This window comes from Salvelinus alpinus, chromosome 17 (genome assembly GCF_045679555.1).
Source record: "Salvelinus alpinus chromosome 17, SLU_Salpinus.1, whole genome shotgun sequence".
NCBI lineage: Eukaryota > Metazoa > Chordata > Actinopteri > Salmoniformes > Salmonidae > Salvelinus > Salvelinus alpinus.
Window position 1 is genome coordinate 11,014,052 of NC_092102.1, and position 22,195 is coordinate 11,036,246.

Below are 22,195 nucleotides of genomic sequence, written 5' to 3' on the forward strand. Positions count from 1 at the left end.
CTATTTCACGTATCACTTGTGATCGGTTGTTATTCAAAACTAGGTTTTGGTGTTTTGGTGTTTTCATGTTTTGGTGCTTTTGCATTGTTTATCTCACAATGTAGTTTATTTCATGTAGTTTATGAAGGGAAGATGGTGGAACAGGAGTGCTATGTAGATCTAGGTGGTATATTCATTAGGCGGCAAACGTAAGAAAAGTGACTAAAACAGGGTGGACTATCTGGACTTTAAAGCATTTCCTGTTGCATTCTTGTCTTAAATTAACACAAACTGACTCACTCTCACATCCTGTTTTCCTTTTGAAACGACGTGAAGTCAAAGGTGCTGAAGGTGAAAAGTGCAATACACCGAGATGGTTATTTAATAGCCTCGGCTGGTTGTTGATTGGGAAATAAACCATAATAAAGAGGGGCCAATTAGCCTAATAGGATAGGGATTATAATGGCAGAATTAAAAGCCTGTGACAGACAGACAATAGGCTGCTTTGTCACTGCCATATACTGACTCGCTTATTAAAATTAATCTGGCCTGATTAAAAATGCAAATGGCTTTAAGTCATTGACGAGTTTACATGTTTTTATAACGTTTAACTGATTAAATTACACAGAAAATTAAACAGGGACGTGTGATTGAATTTTTCCCTCTGCCGATTGCCACACTCAAATTAATATGTTTTCCCTCTTGCCAAGAAGACAAGGTAATGAGATTATTCCTCTCGAGGAAATGATGGCATGGTTTTATAAGAACTAAGAAGGGTGACATTTTTTAAGAGGGCTTCACTTGCAGGAAACTCACGTTTTTTTAACTTGATTTTGCTCGTCATGATGCGGCCATCCGATGCATGAGATGTTTCTTGCAGGTGTGTGTGCGTGTGTGTCTGTGTAACATATATTGCGTTATTTTATGGCAGGTTATGATACCTACATTCATTCAAATTAGTTTTTCCTTTCCAAGAAGGTTCCTTTCGTTTGAAAGTTTGTTTCTTAATTCCTTTGTTGTCGTTGTTATGAATTCTTTACAGTCATGTTTTTTTAAATCATATTTTAAATAACTTATAGAAAATACACTTTATGACACTATCATGAAGCATTATGACCATCCTGTGTCACTTTACTTGGACTAAGAAAATACACTTAATGACACTGTCAAGAAGCATTATGACCATCATAATACTATGAGCCAGATAAGTCTATCACGTACATGTCCTTATATCAGTCATCGGTCAAAAATAGGTTGCTTTGTCCTGCTCCTGAAATCTGCTCCTGCATGCATCCCAGTCATCAGAAACAGAGCATTGGGGTAGGTGCATGTCTGACATCAATGCGTGTGAAATTATAATGACAATTTTATATGGTCAATAAAAATGTAAAAATAGAACATGAACATACTGTTGACACGTAGGCTATGGTGTAATGGAATGTTTTGCCTTGTGTGGTAGGTTTTGAAACTCTTATGTAGGTGTCATAACCAGCCATAAAATAACGCAGTATATGTCACAACAGGTCTAAATATATGTTTCATGACAGTTATGTCAGCTGCTATGGCATGTTATGACCGTGTTATGACGCTGTGTGTCAAGTAAAGTCTTACCCTGATTTTCTTCCTAGCATCCAACACATATTCTAAACAATTAGTTGCATCTCAGACATTTCAAATAACTGAGCTAATTTTCCAAATGTAGGTCTGATGACATATTGCCAACAGAATTTCGTCATGACTCCACACTCATTATGTACCAAGTCATACCAGATGGCTTGTTATAATAGAATGATAATATATGCCATTCAGCAGATGCTGTTATTTAAAGTGACTAACATTGAGTGCACATTTTTGAATTGGTGACCACAGCTGGAATCGTATCCATGACCCTGGAGTTTCTAATGCCATGCTCTACCAACTGAGCCACACAGGACCACACTTAGATAAGGTATATTTGTTAAATAGATTAATAGTTTCTCAGTTGAAACATGGTAGGTTTTTACACCTTTCAGCTGCTGTGGTCATTAAGAATTCTAGCATGAGGTGGACATCCTGTCGGGAAGGAAATGGATTTTTGCCGCTTTGTTTGTTCAAGACTGGTGGGCAGCTCTCATTGTTTGTTGTCTTATTCATGTATTTTTCTGCCGTATCGTTGTATTGACATATTAACATGTTTTATGACCTTTCTCGCCTCATTGCTGTTTTGGAACAGTTTTATTTTTTTAAACCAGTTAGATCTGGTCATTGTTTTCCACAATAAAGATACATTTTCTGTGCTGGCATTGATAGTTGTCTGTCAACTTGATTGATATGAACCTGATGCCAGACGTGCATGTGTCTATTTTACAAAAAGAGTAGCTTTGACTCATGTTCCTATATAAGGACATAGGCCATGTTTTGTTTCGAGGCAAATGAGAGGGATAATTTGTGTCCTCTTATTGTAAGCAAAGACCCTCAATATAACAGATGTAGTAATTTTTCTGTTATGGGATGACTTTAGGACTGAGTGACCAATGTAACCTGTCCTCAGCTCTCAGTGAACATTTCACTAAGTGGAACTTGGTGTTGGCAACGTAAGATTGATATCAAAGGATCAAATGTGTGGCGATGCGCGTCAGCACATTGTGTTGAAATGGAAAGTGTGAGATTGAGCTGTGTGACATTAGTGATCTACAGCAGCAGGTGCAATAAATATGTGCAAGGATGAGTTTACCCTTAGCATATCACTACATTGTGAGGAGAAATGTGTTCTAAATAGACTCTTCACTACAAACCGTGTACGGTAATGACAACATTTCACTGACAAACTTTTAAGCAGATTCAGAGGTGGCAATATAGACTTAAGTTTTGCCTTACAGCAAACTGTCTATTAAGAGTCATAGTAGTAATCTGGCATACGTATCTAAGATTGCTTGATGTCCCATTTGATATTAGAAGCAGCCCATGGACCTCAAGAATATCTATTGTTGACAGCACAATATAATTTAATGCAGAAATGAAGTAGTTTATAATGTATTTCCACAACGAGTTTCCACACTCACATAAAGTAGCCATGAGGCTGCAATACAAACATACTTAACAGTTATGTCGTCGTCGTTGTACCCCCCCACTCCCCTCAACACACACATACACATTTTCCCTCAAAGGAAAAAAAACACAATTACTCCATTGTGCCGAGCAGTATATCACATTCTGCACATTTCAGTCCAGGAACAGAGACGCTGTTGTTTGTGGCATATGGCATCATGATAAATATGGTTGAGAGGAAGAGGGGGGTGGTGGTTCACTGTCAGGGCATAAATTGAACGAACTATAGTGTGGGGATTGGATTAGCATATTGTAAACAATGGGTTATTTTTGGGGGGATACTCCAGTTAGTGTTTCTATATTAAATGGGAGTGAACTGTATAAAAATAATATTTGCGATATACAAAATGCCAGCCGAGGATTGATTTGATCATTATTGAGTCCATTTGGGAGTGCTGATATGCAGTAGATAGATACAGTATTTCAACAGCAATTCCAAACAGGGATCCTAACATACTATCTGGCAGTGCGTAAGGAGTGCTATTATTAGTGCGTAAGGAGTGCTATTATGCCTCAATCCAGAAACTCAAACTATCTAGTCCACAATGTACTGTCTGCTGCTGATAGTACTGTTGGGGGCATTCATAACTTTGCCTGTATCGCAGTGCAAGTAAAAACGTCCTTCAAAGTGGATGTAACTATAGGTGCATGTAACTGCACCATCAGGGGCATATTTTCAAAATACATTTCCTCCAATGGGTTATTGTTAGATGATTAACAAATGAACTTGCTGCAGGTACAACATAATGTATATGGAGAGGTATAGCTACCAAATGCGTGGTCAGTGGTCGAGACTGAATTGGGTTCGTGCATCTACTGTACCGTGAGCCAACTGAAATGACAGGAAACTTGTCGGTGAGAAGGAAAACCCTGTCAGTAGCACACAGTAGAGCAGAGAGTAAAAATAGGGCACTTGGCAAGAGGAGCAGGAAGTTAGTGGACAGTGGCTTCTACTTGTGGACTTTCTTCTGGGGAGCAAAGAAACTTAACCCTTTGGTGTCTGTGTGGGCTTTCAGTTCAATCTTTCATCTGTGTTATTGTCTTCTACATTTCTCAAGAATGTTGTTCGGTTAATCAAGGCCTAGTGTCAGTCATAACCCCTGTTTTGAAAAAGGTGGCGTACTGTACAATCTTGTGTGGGAGTTGCCATTTTTGGAAAAGCAACTCTCTTAGCCTGGTCTCAGATGTTTTTGCTGGACCCATTCGAGAGTCATAGTTATTCCGGCCGTTTACCCACGCTTCGTAGATTTTCTTCACTTTGACATGAGGAGCACCGGTGAAACAGGGCTCGTCTCCTTTGAATGTCAGCCATTGAGCCGCATGGCGGAGTAGACTCTTTTCCGGCTTAGAGACTGTCTGTCAGTCAACCTACTAGTCATCGATGTGCTACGCACTACTTACCTGGAGAAGAGGCAAGGCAGACGCTGCTATCTAGGGTCCTCCAGCTAGGCTGGGCATCCGTTTCCTACTGCTTGATTTCATCTGGCACTCCGAGAGACCTGAGGGCAACAAAAGAGAGGGATTATTCGGTCGTGAATCGGATGGTAGCGCCCTCTGCATTGTATGGAACTGTATCACTATGTGTAAGCTTTGCCGGTGTGAGTGATACTTGTTACCATTCCGCCCCTGTGTTTGGATGTGTGTTGTGAGCGGAAGTTGCTTTCATTGCCTTGCCATCCTTTGTTTACTCCCTTGGCCTGCATCGTTGTCAGAGTGCCTTCGTACTCTGACGACCACCTTTTATCCTCTTGGCCTACACCCTTCTGCCTGCATTCTTATCCGCTCTAGTCACCATGAGGGTAATTATTACCCCCAGAATCCCTGGGAACATGGAACACGTCCGTAGACAGTATGTTTATATGGTGAGGCTAGTGGCTAGGCGGGGTTGGGGAGGTTGCCCTCCTTTCCCACGTCCGCCCTTCCCCAGAGCGAGAGGCCATAGTTCACAAAAAGGTTTGAGGTTGAAACGAAAGCATCCGGGTGCTCCAACACCGCCGTGAGGGGAGACATTGAACCCCCGCTTGCGATAGGGGGACTAGGTACCCGGAGCCGTGCGATAGGGTCCTGGCCGAGACTCAAGCGCTTGATGTTGGAGACCGAGGTGGGAAGACCCGGTTCACCGGCAACCCCTGATCCCCCTCGGACGCCGTGCCTAACAGGGAAAGGGGGGATGGAGCCGGTGGTGCACGTCCGAGGCGACATGGAGATGCGGGGAACCGAGCACGGGCGAAGTCCGAAGCCACCCTCCCGGCCAAGAACCCCGCGCCCTGAGGGAAGTCCTCAGAGAGTCATAGGTACTCCCTCCATTTACCCGCGCTTCATTGGTCTGTTTCGCTTGATGGCCCTCCGATTACAGTTGTTAGATGGACCTCCGACCTGCAACCATTTTTTACGGTTATATACACTACCGTTCAAAAGTTCAGGGTGACTTAGAAATGTCCTTGTTTTTGAAAGAAAATCACTTTTTTGTCCATTAAAATAACTTCAAATTGATCAGAAATACAGTGTAGACATTGTTAATGTTGTAAATGAGTATTGTAGCTGGAAACGGCAGATTTTTTATGGAATATTTACATAGGCGTACAGAGGCCCATTATCAGCAACCATTCACTCCTGTGTTCCAATGGCACGTTGAGTTAGCTAATCCAAGTTTATCATTTTAAAAGGATAATTGATCATTAGAAAACACTTTTGCAATTATGTTAGCACATCTAAAAACTGGTGTTCTGATTAAAGAAGCAATAAAACTGGCCTTCTTTAGACTAGTTGGAGCCTCAGCATTTGTGGGTTCGATTACAGGCTGAAAATGGCTAGAAACAAAGACTTTCTTCTGAAACTCGTCTGTCCATTCTTGTTCTGAGAAATGAAGGCTATTCCATGCGAGAAATTGACAAGAAACTGAAGATCTCGTACAACGCTGTACTCCCTTCACAGAACAGCGCAAACTGGCTCAAACCAGAATAGAAAGAGGAGTGGGAGGCCCCGGGGGCACAACTGAGCAAGAGAACAATTACATTAGAGTGTTTAGTTTGAGAAACAGACGCCTCACAAGTCCTCAACTGGCAGCTTCATTAAATAGTACCCGCAAAACACCAGTCTCAACGTCAACAGTGGCGTTGAGACCAACGAGAACTCTCCCTGGGGCTCCCGCCAGCCTCTCTGGGATTGATTGCGTTATCGCACTGGACGCCTCTCTGCCGCTCCGAATTCGTGGATCTGAACCCGACTGACGGAGGCCATCGCCCTCCCTTCCGAACGGCGTTCGCCCATCTCTTAGGACTGACTGACCCATGTTCAACTGCTGTTCACATGGAACCCTTCTCCACTTCGGCCTTCAAAGTTCTCGTTTTAATATTTGCTACTACCACCAATGACCATAGCAGTTGGCCATACAGCACAAACAGATCTGGAACCAGGCTATGAACGCTCTCCTATCTGAGTACTGTTTCACGGAGGTCACGTTCCGGTAACGGACTGGTAACGGTCCGGTCATTACTGAACATGTAATAATGGTCAAACAGGTAGCCCCCAGGGAAAGTAATCACTTGGCCCAGATAGAAGTGATGACAAACGATGCATCCTCATCCACAGATCTTCCCATTCATCTGCGCTCCTCATTAATGGGTAATTACCTATAATTAGTGAATCATGTCATGTTAATGAGGATGGTAAGAGCTGCCAGAAGGAGCAGTCCAGGTTTGGAATGATGTGCAAGACGGTGCACGACTCAAATTAAATGAAGCCTGTGTGGGCCACTTGTTTTGCATGCACATCATATGTATCAAGTATCTCAAAGTAGGAGTGCTGATCTAGCATCAGGTCTTCCCTGTCCATGTAATCTTATTAATTGTGATCTAAAAGGCAAAACTGATCCTAAATCAGCACTCAATCAGCAATTGACATGCTGACAATACAGACCATTGATCTCCATAGACATATTCTGTATTCTGTTCTAAGTAGACACCTAACCTGTCCTTCAGTGCAGATTTTCCATGAAATGTAAGCTAGGCCCAGTAGCTTCAGTGCACTGCCTGCCTTACCCTGCATTTATTACATCCAACCATAACTCTAGTGACATCATCACCTTTCCTTACTCTGGCGGGCAAGTGTGAGTTATTATATCAAAGGAGGCTAATGGGAGATGATAGCCGTGTGTGTGTGTGTGCACAGTGACTGTTTAATCTGGCCCAGTGGCGTGCCTTTGGCCTGGCTAATCATAGTCTGTCTGTAGGAGCACGGTGAGCCAGGGGAGCACGCCGTCGCTAACAGTGCCTGACAGACTCATTAGAGAGAGCTGGCACTGAGCTAGCAGACTCCCCGACAGACACAGTCACACACATGCACAGACACACACACACACGCTCCACGTGTGAGAACAAGTTAGCCGGTGACCCCTCACAGTCACAACCCAAACACGAGCCAGTGCTGGGAGAGCATCTGGGAAAAAAGGAGGCAGGGTGGGAAAAAATGATAGGCAGGAAAGAAGAGAGGAAAGGAGAGGAGGGCGGGGAGGACCAAGTAAGCGAACATCCTGACGCAGCAACTCTCCAATTCAAATAGTTATTTAGACAGTCAAATGACTCCTTCAATGGACTCCTGTGGCTTATTACCTACTATGCAAAGAATGCCATATACAGTACAAGTCAAAAGTTTGGACACAACCACTAATTCAAGGGTTTTTCTTTCTTTTTTGTTGTAGAATTGTAGAATAATAGTGAATATATCAAAACTATGAAATCACACATATGGAATCTGGTAGTAACCAAAAAAGGGTTAAACAAATCACAATATATTTTAGATTTGAGATTATTCGAATAGCCACACTTTGCCTTGATGACAGCTTTGTACACTCTTGGCATTCTCTCAACCAACATCAGCTGAAATGCTTTTCCAACAGTCTTGAAGGAGTTCCCACATATGCTGAGCACTTGTTGGCTGATTTTCTTGGTCAAATAGCCCTTACACAGCCTGGAGGTGTGTTGGGTCATTGTCCTGTTGAAAAACATAATGCTGTGGTAGCCATGCTGGTTAAGTGTGCCTTGAATTCTAAATACATCACTGACAGTGTCACCAGCAAAGCAACCCCTCCTTTCCTGTGTTAGTCCTCATGAGAGCCAGTTTCATCATAGTGCTGGTTTTTTCAACTGCACTTGAAGAAACTTTCAAAGTTCTTGAAATTCTCCGCATTGACTGACCTTCATGTCTTAAAGTAATGATGGATTGTCGTTTCTCTTTGCTTATTTGAGCTATCCTTGTCATAATATGGACTTGGTCTTTTACCAAATAGGGCTATCTTCTGTATACCACCCCTACCTTGTCACAACACAACTGATTGGCTCAAACGCATTATGAGGGAAATAAATTCCACAAATTAACTTTTAACAAGGCACACCTGTTAATTGAAATGCGTTCCAGGTGACTACCTCATGAAGCTGATTGAGAGAATACCAAGAGTGTGCAAAGCTGTCATCGAGGCAAAGGGTGGCTACTTTGAAGAATCTCAAATATAAAATGTATTTTGATTTGTTTAACACTTCTTTGGTTACTACATGATTCCATATGTGTTATTTCATAGTTATGATGTTTTCAATATTATTCTACATGTAGAAAATATAAAAAATTAAGAAAAACCCTTGAATGAGTAGGTATGTCCAAACTTTTGACAAGTACTGTATGTCCTACGTGAAGCTTTTATAAATCAATCTCATACCAGTGCAGTGGATTTCGATGTGGGGCGGCAGAATAACATGTTTACGATTGGTTGATCATATTACTTTGGATAGAAATTCACTGCACCAAGTACAGGTTCTTGGGCTGTTTCTGGTTCCAGATAGAACCTTTTCACCCAATGAAGAATCCTGAAAGAAACCTTTGGGAACCCTTTGGTGAAAGGGTACAGTGTGGTTCAGTGCAGAGGACGACTGAGGGTTTGAATGTTGTACCTGACACACCAGATTTACAAATGCTTGCCTTGCTCTGAGGTTAATTGGAGGGCAGGAGCGCTACACGCAACCAGTGGAAAATATTTGGATCAGCTCACTAACAGGTGGATGGATACAAAACAGGTCAATAATGTAAAGTATGGGTGAGGCAGCTTTTCGTCCCCTTGCTACACTACCACAAACAAATTAAAATGCATGCACACACACACACACACACACAAACACACTCCTGCTCCAGGTAAACATTTTTGAGCCATTGTTACATATTGTCATTACCCATTGTCATCCATTGTTCATTTCTTGTTTTTTCCATCTTGCCCACTAGCTATAACAGGTGGACCCCTCTCTGACGAAATGGTTTCACCCAAAACCAAATCAAACAAGCTTTAATCTTCTCTCCCACTATACAGAGAGACTGCATCTCTGTGAAGTGATGTACAGTATTGTGGTGAATAATGTATTCTGCTAGGATTTTACACAGCGTGTGCGTGTGTGTGTGTGTATGTGTTTGAGGATGGAACATGCATGTCTGTGTGTTATTGGGGGAGGGGGTGAGCGGAGGAGGAGGGAGGGTGTGGGACTTAGCGTTTTGGGCTCCCTTTGTGTGAAGATAAAACATGCAAATTGTGGATTATTTTAATGAATTTTTTTCTAGTGCTGAATCTCTAATCCCTAAAGCAGTTTGAAAGGTTTCAAAGTAACCCCCTCCCCCCTTTTTCCTGATAGGAATTTACAACTACCAGCTGTCTAGGAATGTGATCCTATGCACTTTAATTCCACTGTGGCGCAGTTATACTGCAAAGTAACATGGAATGGACATACACTATATATACAAAAGTATGTGGACACCCCTTCAAATTAGTGGATTCGGCTATTTCAGCCACATCCGTTGCTGACAGGTGTATAAAATTGAGCACACAGCCATGCATTCTCCATAGACAAACATTGGCAGTAGAAGGGCCTTACTGAAGAGCTCAGGGACTTTCAACGTGGCACCGTCTTCGGATGCCACCTTTCCAACAAGTCAGTTCGTCACATTTCTGCACTGCTAGAGCTGCCCCGGTCAACTGTAAGGGCTGTTATTGTGAAGTGGAAATGTCTAGGAGCAACAGCGGCTCAGCTGCGAAGTGGTAGGTCACACAAACTCACAGAATGAGACAACCGAGTGATGAAGCGCGTACACGTAAACATCGTCTGTCCTCAGTTGCAACACTCACTTCCAAGTTCCAAACTGCCTCTGGAAGCAACGTCAGCACAAGAACTGTTCATTGGGAGCTTCATGAAATGGGCTTCCATGGCCGAGCAGCCGCACACAAGCCTTAGATCACCATGTACAATGCCAAGCGTGGGCTGGAGTGGTGAATCACGCTTCACCAGCTGGCAGTCCGATGGACGAATTTGGGTTTGGTGGATGCCTGGAGAACGCTACCTGCCCGAATGCATAGTGCCAACTGTACATTTTGGTGGAGGAGGAATAATGGTCTGAGGGTGTTTTTCAAAACCATACATGTTATGTATGGATAAATTAATACTCCTTTTCAAATGTTATTTGACAGTGATGATAATGATGATCGTGATAACACTGTGGAATCAATGTATAGTTCAATCGAGTACAGGCTTAACTGAATGACAACAGAGAATTTAATTGAATAGTTTGAGGTAGGCCTCGTCTCTGAGGAATGCTCCTCAGAGCCAGATGCTGATGACAGGTTGCCCTATGCTGAGCAGCTGGTATCGCTTGGAGAACAGAGTTCTAATGATGGGCATTTAGGTTATTATGCTGGTGGGGAGGTGGAAAAACATTAAGTCAGAGACAAGGGGTGAGTTGACATAAATACTCCCATAGATTGATGCCCATTGGTTAACAGAAGGGGAAGTGATTATTGCACGAGTGAGCCAATAGGTTAATCAGCAAGCGTGGCGGAATTGCCTTAGTGTGCCGTGCTCATTGGCTGAAGTTAAGAGGTGAATGACATTCCGCACACTTGTTAACGGTAAAGAGGAGGCGAGATGTGACGCTATGCTGATGAAGTACCCTTATTAACACTACCATATACAGTACACTGAATATACCAAACATAAGGAACACCTTCCAAATATTGAGTTGCACCCCACCATTTTGCCGTCAGAACAGACTAAATTCGTCGCGGCATGGACTCTACAAGTTTTCGAAAGCAGGGATGCTGACCCATGTTGACTCTAATGCTTCCCACGGTTGTGTTAAGTTAGCTGTATGTCCTTTGGGTGGTGGACCATTCTTGATACACACGGGAAACTGTTGAGTGTGAAAAACCCAGCATCATTGCAATTCTTTACTACCATACCCCGTTCAAAGGCACTTGCCCATTCACCCTCTGAATGGCACACATACACAATCAATGTCTCAATTGTCTCAAGGCTTAGAAATCCTTCTTTAACCTGTCTCCTCCCCTTCATCTACACTAATTGAAGTGAATTTAACAAGTGCCGTCAATAAGGAATCACAGCTTTCAACTGGATTCAGCTGGTCAGTCTATGTCATGGAAAGAGCAGGTGTTCTTAATGTTTTGTATACTCAGTGTAAATACCTGCTATGCTGATGGTGTAACGTGGCCACTCCCATATCAATACCTGCTATGCTTATGAGGTCCCATTATAACCTCTACCACGGATATCTGCTTGGCTAATGAGGTAACATTATAGACACTACCTTATAAATACCTGCTATGCTGATGAGTGAGATAGGAAGCAGTGTGAATTACAGAATTTACTAGATAAATTAAGTGACGATCCATTCAGTCCGGCCTTAATGATTGAACTTTCGTAGCTACATTAAATGTTACTACTTTTAATTCAAACAGGGTATAAAAAGGATACCCACATATCCTAGACAAATGAATGCTCCTTTTTAAATGTTATTTGACAGTGATGATGATAATTGTAGAACATTTTCTGCATCTATGTATCTGTATTTAATATCTTTTAATTCTAAATGTAAAAAAGGATGCCCACACGTGCCGTCAGTCACTTGTGTCAGTTATCCCCTATAGACTCCAAGGCAACATATGGGAAAAGCTCTTTGCACTTACTCAAATTATATACTGGATATAGTATCATTCTGTAGTCTTATATAGTACATAAGTGGACACGACATGGACCTGCACTTAAACACTATCCCTGTTTTTCAATGAACAAGGCCTTACTGGTCCGTTGCATTCAATGTGTTTGTGTTTGTAATATTGTATGCGACTTATCAGGATATAGCCCCACGGACATTTGATACAGTTATAAGGGATTATTGTAGGGTGGGTATTGCCAGGGACCTCACAATACGATATAGGATGTTCACCGATACAATTAGTAATTGATTCAAGGTTTATAGGTCCGTTCAATAGAGAATTGAGTCAGAAAAATAGTCCAAAACGTATGTCTCATCACAGACATTATCAAAAAGTGCTCACCGTGGCAGAACGGCATAACGCAATTTTTTTGTATTTTTTTTGTATTTAACCTTTATTTAATTAAGCAAGTCAGTTAAGAACAAATTCTTATTTACAATGACGGCCTACCAAAAGGCAAAAGGCCTCCTGCGGGGACGGGTGCCTGGGATACATAAAAAAAAAAATATATACAATATAAATATAGGACAAAACACACACTATAAAAAGAGAGACCTAAGACAACAACATAGCAAGGCAGCAACACATGACAACACAGCATGGTAGCAAGACAACATAACAACAACATGGTAGCAACACAACATGGTAGCAGCACAAAACATGGTACAAACATTATTGGGCACAGTCAACAGCACAAAGGTCAAGAAGGTAGAGACAACAATACATCACACAAAGCAGCCACAACTGTCAGTAAGAGTGTCCATGATTGAGTCTTTGAATGAAGAGATTGAGATAAAACTGTCCAGTTTGAGTGTTTGTTGCAGCTCGTTCCAGTCGCTAGCTGCAGCGAACTGAAAAGAGGAGCGACCCAGGGATGTGTGTGCTTTGGGGACCTTGAACAGAATGTGACTGGCAGAACAGGTGGAGGATGAGGGCTGCAGTAGATATCTCAGATAGGGGGGAGTGAGGCCTAAGAGGGTTTTATAAATAAGCAGCTTTGAACGTCAACTGACAAGCTAACCAGTGGCTGCAGGTTCGTGAGTGAAAACATGGGCTTTTTCGAAATGAAATCCGCTAAATACAACAACAAAAAATGGGAACTATTTACAAGCTAACAGACTGAATTTCAATATCCCACCCTCCACGAAGAGAATATATTCCTGTTTTCATTGTTTCTTTTTGATTCTTTCCCTTTAAATCACCAGAAACGGCTCTTAACAACGTAGATTGATTGCCAATATAGCCAATGAAAGCCAAGGATCTGGAGATGAAAATGAAGATGGTATCAAGTTGATTTTTATTGGTCCAATCCATGGAAACATCTTCAGATGGTACCACCTCCCAACACCAAATATGGAAGAGATACAACCAAGAGCAGTGCAGTCTAAACAAGTAATGGTCACAACAAATTAATGTTTTTATTTCATCAACACTGTCAAGTACAATCTAATTATTAATTATATGTGATTTAGAATGACATAGAGCAAAGAAAACCAGTGTTGGAATAAGTACGGAATTGTCATACTTGTCATACCTTAATAGAAAATTACTCAAGTAAAAGTAAAAGTCAGCCAGTAAAATAGTAAAAGTATCTGGTTTTAAATGTACTTAAGTGGTTGAAAAAGTACAAAGTTAAAGTAAATGCTATACATCAAATTCCTTATATTAAGCAAACCAGACGGCACTATTTTTAAGATATTTTTGTATTTACGGACAGACGGGGGCACACTCCAACACTGAGAAATAATTTACAGACATTATTTGTGTGTAGTGAGTCCACCAGATCAGAGGCAGTAGGTATGACAAGGCGTTATATTGGTAGGTGTGTGAATTGGACTATAATTCTGTCCTGCCTGAGCGTTTACACTCAACAGTTTACCGTGTGTATCAAGAATGGTCCACCACCCAAAGGACATCCAGCCGACTTCACACAACTGTGGGAAGCATTGGAGTCAACATGGGCCAGCATCCATGTGAAACGCTTTCGACACCTTGTAGAGTCCATGCCCCAACAAACTTTGTCACTCACTATTATGCCATGTTAAATATACAGTATGTCACATTGCAGACATATTACAAAAATGTTGGTGAAGAGAGCAGCAGAGTCCCCAAAGGCAAGTATCCTGTAAGACATTCACTTCATTGGTCCATGAGCTGGATTCCTCTCTAGTTCAAGTTGTTATGGTCATTGGGATTGTTCTGTTGGTCAATTAAGCCAGGCAAGCTCAATCACACACAGATAACATATTTTAAACGATTTCCAATAGTATATGTAGCCAGGTCTGGTATAGAAAAGAAATGAGAGGAAATCGAACATCTCCTCATGTTAGTTATATTTGCTACAGCGGGTATTTTACAGAGATAATTCACTGTCTCATTGGGATCTTTGATATTTAAAAAACAAATGTGGCCCGAGGCAATATTCCTTACCTGTAAATAATATAACTGCTTGGATAGTGTAGCACCAAGGTGAAATTAGCCTTTTATTATTTTATAGAGTTAGTGTTCCTAGGGCTTTCCAGTTAGGACTATTAAAAATGTACAACCCTCTGACAAATTATTCACTTGACAGATTTGCTATTGGCCTTAATAACTAACCATTCAGCTCCACATTGTTTCAAATTGATCAAATTAGATGTTTCCCTCTGTCACGTGTTTTCCCGTACGGCAGATAGCTTGGTATATCCTTTATCTTCTCTGCTTTTTACATTTCTAATTACACAGAATCATTTTCAAATAACCGTATGACACAAACGTTGCAAGTAAAACCTTCTTCAAATGTTCAAAGAATTGTATTTGCAGAGGTTCTTAAAAATGTCATTTCCATTTGAGGCCATAGGCTGTGGCGAGGAGAATGTCTGAAGGAAAACACATTGAGCACAACTGTCTTGTTATTTGTGCACGAGAACGCTTTGTGAACTACCTACCTAATCCTTTGTCCTCAATTTCTTAACTTTTCCATTCTTTCTAGTTTTGAATCATCAACATGTCTGCCATGAAGTTGACATTACCTACAGGTCAAAATAAAAGCTGCCTGTCGACCAACAAACACACACAGTAGCATTAGATTGAGAAACAATCATGAGGAAATACAGAACCATGCCCACCGCACATCCCCAAGTGAGTAGCATCTTGTGGTTGTGACCACCGAGCCTTAAACATATCTCCATATCAGTGGGGTTGGATGGATCCACTTGTTCTCCCAATAGGGGGGTAATGGAGCTCCTCATTGAGCCAGACTGGCGACAGGCTGGTAGATGAGTAGCCAGGGCTTACATGCGCCAGCTCTCCTAGGGGAAGTCTCACTGGCAAACAAACACATCTGCCCTGTGCCAACGCTGAGGGAAGCAGGGTCTTTTTTCTGTTCTTTTTTTAACGTAGGTAGGGTCTTGAAATGTAGTTTGCTTACAGTAGCTAGCACTAGGCTCATTTCTCATCTCTTTGCGAACCCATTTAAGTTTTATGATGGTTTAACCGGGCTTTACCTCTTGTTCTTTTTCTGTCTTTCTCTCTCATTCACTCTCATTCTCTCTTTCTCTCACCACTGTACTTTGGGGAGAGGGGTAAGTTGAGACATTTTTACATTCAGCATCACTCCATCAAGGGAACCATATTTTTATTTCAATAGTATTCTTTACAACAATAGTATTCTTTCAATAGTATTCTTTACAACAATTGTATTCTTTCAATAGTATTCTTTACAACAATAGTATTCTTTACAACAATAGTATTCTTTCTATATATTACAGGATGTTGTGCATCCCTGGAAATAATCAGAATTCATGTTAACATTACAGTTTTGAAAACATAGCTTGTCCGATAATAGTGGTCTCTTGGCACAACTTACCCCGGGTATGGGGTACGTTGAGCCTTGGGACAGGGTATGTTAAGCCACCTACACATTTCTGTACTGATTTAAATATTACTGCTACCTTTTTCAATCCATGTATATCTTTATATCCAAAACACAATTGAATACAATCACTTGAGCTTTTTTGTATTTTAATTATTTTAAGCATGTTTTAAAAGCATGGCTTAAAACCTAACAAACACTTTGCACTTAAAAAAAAAATAATCACATATGCTCTGTTGTTACCCAATGTCTGGGAAGAATACTCAACAATTTGCTCAACTTGTCATTGGCTCAGCCATTTGCTCAACTTACACCAAGGCTAACATTTTTATTATATTAGCCCACACATCTACAAGGATGAACTTTCATGCTAGTTTTAGGACTTCATATCGAAGCTTATTGAAACCCCAACTGATGTATAGAACAATCTTAAAATGATCTACTTTGGTTTAGATACAAGCATCATGAAACCTCTAACAGTGGTTCCCAAACTTTTTATAGTCCCGTACCCCTTCAAACATTCAACCCCCTCTAGCACCAGGGTCAGCGCACTCTCAAATGTTGTTTTTTGTCATCATTGTAAGCCTGCCACACACACACACTCTACGCAAAATTGATTAAACAAAGGAATGAGTGTGAGTTTTTGTCACAACCCAGCTCGTGGGAAGAGACAAAAAGCTCTTATAGGTCCAGTGCACAAATAATAATCAATAATTTTGCTCTTTGTTTAGCCATCTTACATATAAAACATTATTTGTTCATCAAAAATGGTGAATAACTCCCCACAGGTTAATGAGAAGGGTGTGCTTGAAAGGATGCACATAACTCTGCAATGTTGGGTTGTATTGGAGAGAGTCTCAGTCTTAAATAATTTTCCACACACAGTCTGCGCCTGTATTTAGTTTTCATGCTAGTGAGGGCTGAGAATCCACTCTCACATAGGTACGTGGTTGCAAAGGGCATGAATGTCTTAACAGTGCGATTTGCCAAGGCAGGATACTCGCAGCCCTATCCAGAAATCTGGCAGTGGCTTCTGATTAAATTCAAATTTCACAGAACCGCTCGTTGCAATTTCGATGAGGCTCTCTTGTTCAGATATTGGTAAGTGGACTGGAGGCAGGGCATGAAAGGGATAACGAATCCAGTTGTGTGTGTACATGCGTAATTGCGCACCCAGCTCACTCAGGTGCTTCGCTATATCACATTTGACATTGTCCGTAAGCTTGAGTTCATTTGCACACAAAAAAATCAGACAATGATGGAAATGCAGACAGAGAAGAGCTCCAACTTCTTAATCATAGCCTCAATTTTGTCCCGCAGATTGAATATAGTTGCGGAGAGTCCCTGTAATCCTAGATTCAGATCTTTCAGGCGAGAAAAAACATCACCCAGATAGGCCAGTCGTGTGAGAAACTCGTCGTCATGCAAGTGGTCAGACAAGTGAAAAGTATGGTCAGTAAAGAAAACTTTAAGCTTGTCTCTCAATTCAAAAAAATGTGTCAATACTTTGCCCCTTGAAAACCAGCACACTTCTGTATGTTGTAAAAGCGTTACATGGTCACTGCCCATATCATTGCATAATGCAGAAAATACACAAGAGATTGATGGCTTTTGCGCCATCAGTACAGATACCAACACATCTTGACCACCAAAGTCCATTTGATATCATCTCCTGTTGTCCTGGTTTCCAATGGTTTTCAGAAGAGGATGTCTTCCTTAATTGACCCCCCATAAACGTAATGGACATTTTCCAGGAGCTGTGCCACTCAAATTGCTGTAACGCATAGAATTTGCGACTTACTACTCGTAAGTCGTCTTAATTCTCGCTCAAAAAACTCCTGTGGCTTATTTTTCAAATTGGCATGTTTCGTTTCTAAATGTCTGCGCAAGAGTGAAGGTTTTATCGAGTTGTGAGATCATACTTTTGCACGTATAACATACTGTGGCTGAGGAAAGGCACTACTCTCAATATAATTGAACCCCAAATCAATGTAGTTCTCATCATATTTGCGCCTCTTCGATGGTCCAACGTCCCTGTCTGTTGTTCGGTGCTTTCCCAGGTAATGGGGCAGTAGTTCTTCGGCTGCTAGCATTGGATGTGCTCGTGGAAGCAGAGCAACTTGTGTCATCGACAGGTGCAGGTGTAGGCTGGTATGTGGAGCTGGAGCTGGTATGTGTCTCTATGGATGCGGGCTTTACATTTTTTAACCATATATCAATTTTCAAGCAAACAGAATGAGCAGCAGCTACGTCTGGCTACATATGGACCGTTTGTGGAATTTCCGCGAGAGAGTAACGGTTAATGTGATTGGATGTTAATTATTTGACTAGGCTACCTGTATTTGACATTGTGTTGTTGTTTCGCTGAACACTAGATGGTTTAATTTTATTTTTGGCAGTGAAACGAGGCTACTGAGGCGAGAGAAAAAACATCACCCAAATGTATAGCCCATTGGAAAATCTAAATGTGAATCACATTTTTATTTTGCGTACCCCTGACGGCATTGCACGTACCCCTGGATAAATTCGACTACGTTTTTTGCCGCTGACTTGCTTACCACTTTTTCTATGTGGTTTATTCCTTCACAGACTCCATGAAATAATGTCCTCTTCCTAAATATTTGGTCAAATTTGACATTTTGTGTATGGTTTCCTAGAAACAAGGCTTGATCAACTTACACCTTTTGCAACTCTCCGCTACCCATGTGTGGGAGGCATCTTCATACTGGCTTCTGGTGATGCAACATAAAAGGCTGCTGAGGCTTTATTTAACTTTTTATTCACCCACAAACCATGTGACAAACGAGAAATAGGGGAGCTGTCAATGGCCTGATTGGTTATTTCGTCATGTCCTTTAAGGTGATAGGCCACAGCCACACCACAACGCTTTGAGGCCCTGGTTTCGGTGTGTGTACCTTGGCTGCACATGCTGTGTTCCTAACTGCTGTACAGCAAGGCAGTGTGGCTTGGTAGATGTTTTTAAGCGTGGTGCTCAGAGGTGTGCATACATTCTGAAACGTGTGCATGTGTGAATGTGGTGCTTGTACAGTGCCTTCGGAAAGTATTCAGATCCCTTGACATTTTGTTAGGTTACAGCCTTATTCTAAAATTGTTTTTTCCCCTCATCAATCTATACACAATACACCACAATGACAAAGCAAAAATAGTTTTTTAGTAATTTTTGCTTATTTATTAACAATAAAAAAAAATACACTTTACTCAATACTTTGTTGAAGCACCTTTGGCAGCAATTACAGCCTCAACTCTTTTCGGGTATGATGCTACAAGCATGGCACACCTGTATTTGGGGAGTTTGTCCCATTCTTCTCTTCAGATCCTCTCAAGCTCTGTCAGGTTGGATGGGGAGTGTTGATGCAAAGCTAATTTTAGGTCTCTCCAGAGATGTTCGATTGAGTTCAAGTCCGGGCTCTGGTTGGGCCACTCAAGGACATGTCCCGAAGCCACTCCTACATTTTCTTGGCTGTGTGCTTAAGGTTGTTGTAATGTTGGAAGGTGAACCTTCACTCCAGGTCCTGAGTGCTCTGGAGCAGGTTTTCATCAAGGATCTCAAGGATACTTTGCTCCGTTTATCTTTCCCTCAAGCCTGACTAGTCCCCCAGTCCTTGCCACTGAAAAACACCCCCACAGCATGATGCTACCACCATGCTTCACTGTAGGGATGGTACCAGGTTTCCTCCAGATGTGACGCTTGGCATTCAGGCCAAAGAGTTGAATCTTGGTTTCATCAGACCAGAGAATCTTGTTTCTCATGGTCTAAGAGACTTTAGGTGCATTTTGGCAAACTCCAAGCGGGCTGTCGTGCCTTTTGCTGAGGAGTGTCTTCTGTCTGGCCACTCCACCATAAATGCCTGATCAGTGGAGTGCTACAGGGATGGTTGTGCTTCTGGAAGGTTCTCCCATCTCCATAGAGGAACTCTGGAGCTTAGTCAGAGTGACCATTGGGTTCATATATAGTGGGACCTTATATAAACAGGTGTGTGCCTTTCCAAATCATGTCCAATCTATTGAATTTATCACAGGTGGACTCCAATCAGGTTGTCGAAACATATCAAGAACGATCAATGGAAACAGGATGCACCTGAACTCAATTTCGAGTCTCATATTAAAGGATCTGAATACTTGTATAAATAAGGTATTTCTGTTTTTCATTTTTAATGCATTTGCAAAATGTTTTTGCTTTGTCATTATGGGGTATTGTGTGTAGATTACTGAGGATTTTTTTTTTTTTATGTAATCCATTTTAGAATAAGGCTGTAATGTAACAAAATGTGGAAAAAGTCAAGGAGTCTGAATACTTTGTGTGCATCTGTGAGTGTGTAGTGTGTGTTCTTATGTATGTGTTTTTGTGTGTGTGTGTATACATTTGATTTTGAATCCTCAATGGTTACAATTCACAGTGACCTCTCTTTCCTGTTATACATCCTAGCCCGAATAGCACAGGAGGTTGGTGACACCTTAATTGGGGAGAATGGGCTTGTGTTAATGACTGGAGTGGAATAGGTGGAATTGTATCAAATACATCAAACACATGGTTACCAGGTGTTTGATGCCATTCCATTTGTTCCGTTCCGGCCATTATTATGAGCCGTTCTCCCCTCAGCAGCCTCCAGCGCCGTATAGATTGCTCTAGTTTAGGCCAGCCAGCCACTACTATGAGGCTTGAGAGCTCTATGGTTCTCCACTAGTCTCCAGAGCCTTGGCTCTGTGCCAGTGTTCAGCCCCACTCTCTGTTGGGGGTTGAGGGGCATGGGGAGTGGCCGGTAATGTCAGCTCATTAACCTCCATTCTTCCTCGTGCAGCGTTGCACTGTATGGAACCACTGTTTGAGACCCATGTCATTACCCCTCCCCCTGCACGCATGTGGAGGGAAGGGTGGAGAGGGGAGGGTATTACACGGATTGATATGTTCCTTTTGAAAATGCCCTGCTTGTAACTCCTAAAGGGCCTCCCTCTTCTTTTCTCCCCTTCTGCTCTTCTCTCTCTCCTGTCTCTCTCACTCTTTCTTTCTCTCTCCCCCCTGTCTCTCTCACCACAGGCCCGGTACGGTGTGGGTGAACGAGGAATTCGGCTCCTCCACGGTACCCCACCCCCAGGCTCCAACCCAGCTGGGAAAAGATTGCCCACTGCTGGGGTGAGATATGGCTAAGGCCCCCCTAACCTTCCTCTATACTAAAGCCCCAGAGGGTGTTCCCCATGGGTCGGTGCTGAGCCCCTTGAAGGTTGTGATCCACGAATTAACGCTCTCTAGAGTCTAGAATTAGCGCATTAGTGGTCCTCCGACATGCCAACAAGAAAACCCAGAGGCACTTGTATGAAGGGAAGGTACACACACACACACAAACACACACACACACACACACACACACACACACACACACACACACACACACACACACACACACACACACACACACACACACACACACACATCGACGAGTCTCTAAATAGGCGCGACTATAGTCTAGTAGTTAATGAAACCATCCCTTGTGTTTCCTCCATGGTTGTCTGTCTCTCCAAACGTCCAATCCCACATAATACACATCAACAACACTGCTCTCTTCAATAAGTCACACAAGGCAGCAACACAACAGTCTACCTTTTGACACGGAACCATGCAGGGGGGGAAAAAACAGCCAGAGATGTAAATAGACTGATACGTTTCCTTTGCTTGTAATGATTTATTTTTGTCACTGCCAGAACAGTCAAAACTTCAGCCGCACTTTTTGAAAACATTTTTTTATTTTCCTTTTCTCTTTTATACATTCATATGGTGCAGGGAGGCAAGAGAGCAGTAGATTGCATTAAGATAACCAATTATATGCTAGAGGAAACCAGACTTTTTTTTCTTCCACTGCCGTTATCTGATGTTGTGGTGAGCAGAGGCAAAGGGCTGGGGTAATGTGACATTCACTCTGCCCTTTATCTCCCCATCGCTGTTTACCAGATTCAGTTAAAAGTGGGTTCTGCTCTGCATCCTCTCCCCCGCCAGAGAAACCCCACATACACACCCACACACACGTGCAGACGCACGCGCACACACACACTCACGCACACACAGACACACACACACACAAACTCCTTCCCCTCCCCGCTCCACGGCTGCACCTTGCCATTACATTTTAATGTGTGTGTGGCTTTGTGTGTGTCTACAGTACAGTATACTCTTTGGTGTAGTTTGTGGGTGGATGGGTGAGGTAGACATAAACTATATATAC

General features: G+C 42.1%; 1 protein-coding gene across 3 annotated transcripts in view; it reads left to right on the plus strand.

The window, feature by feature from the left end:
• The window catches only part of LOC139542111 (TOX high mobility group box family member 2-like), a 124,100-nt gene that overhangs the window by 31,782 nt on the left and 70,123 nt on the right, over positions 1–22,195 (plus strand). For 2 of the 3 annotated variants that reach the window (XM_071347161.1, XM_071347160.1), the window contains exon 2: positions 21,016–21,111. The exons of the other annotated variant lie outside the window; for it this stretch is intronic. In XM_071347161.1, the coding sequence (XP_071203262.1) occupies positions 21,016–21,111 (96 nt within the window). The remainder of the gene's footprint in view (positions 1–21,015; positions 21,112–22,195) is intronic. 3 annotated transcript variants of the gene reach the window in all.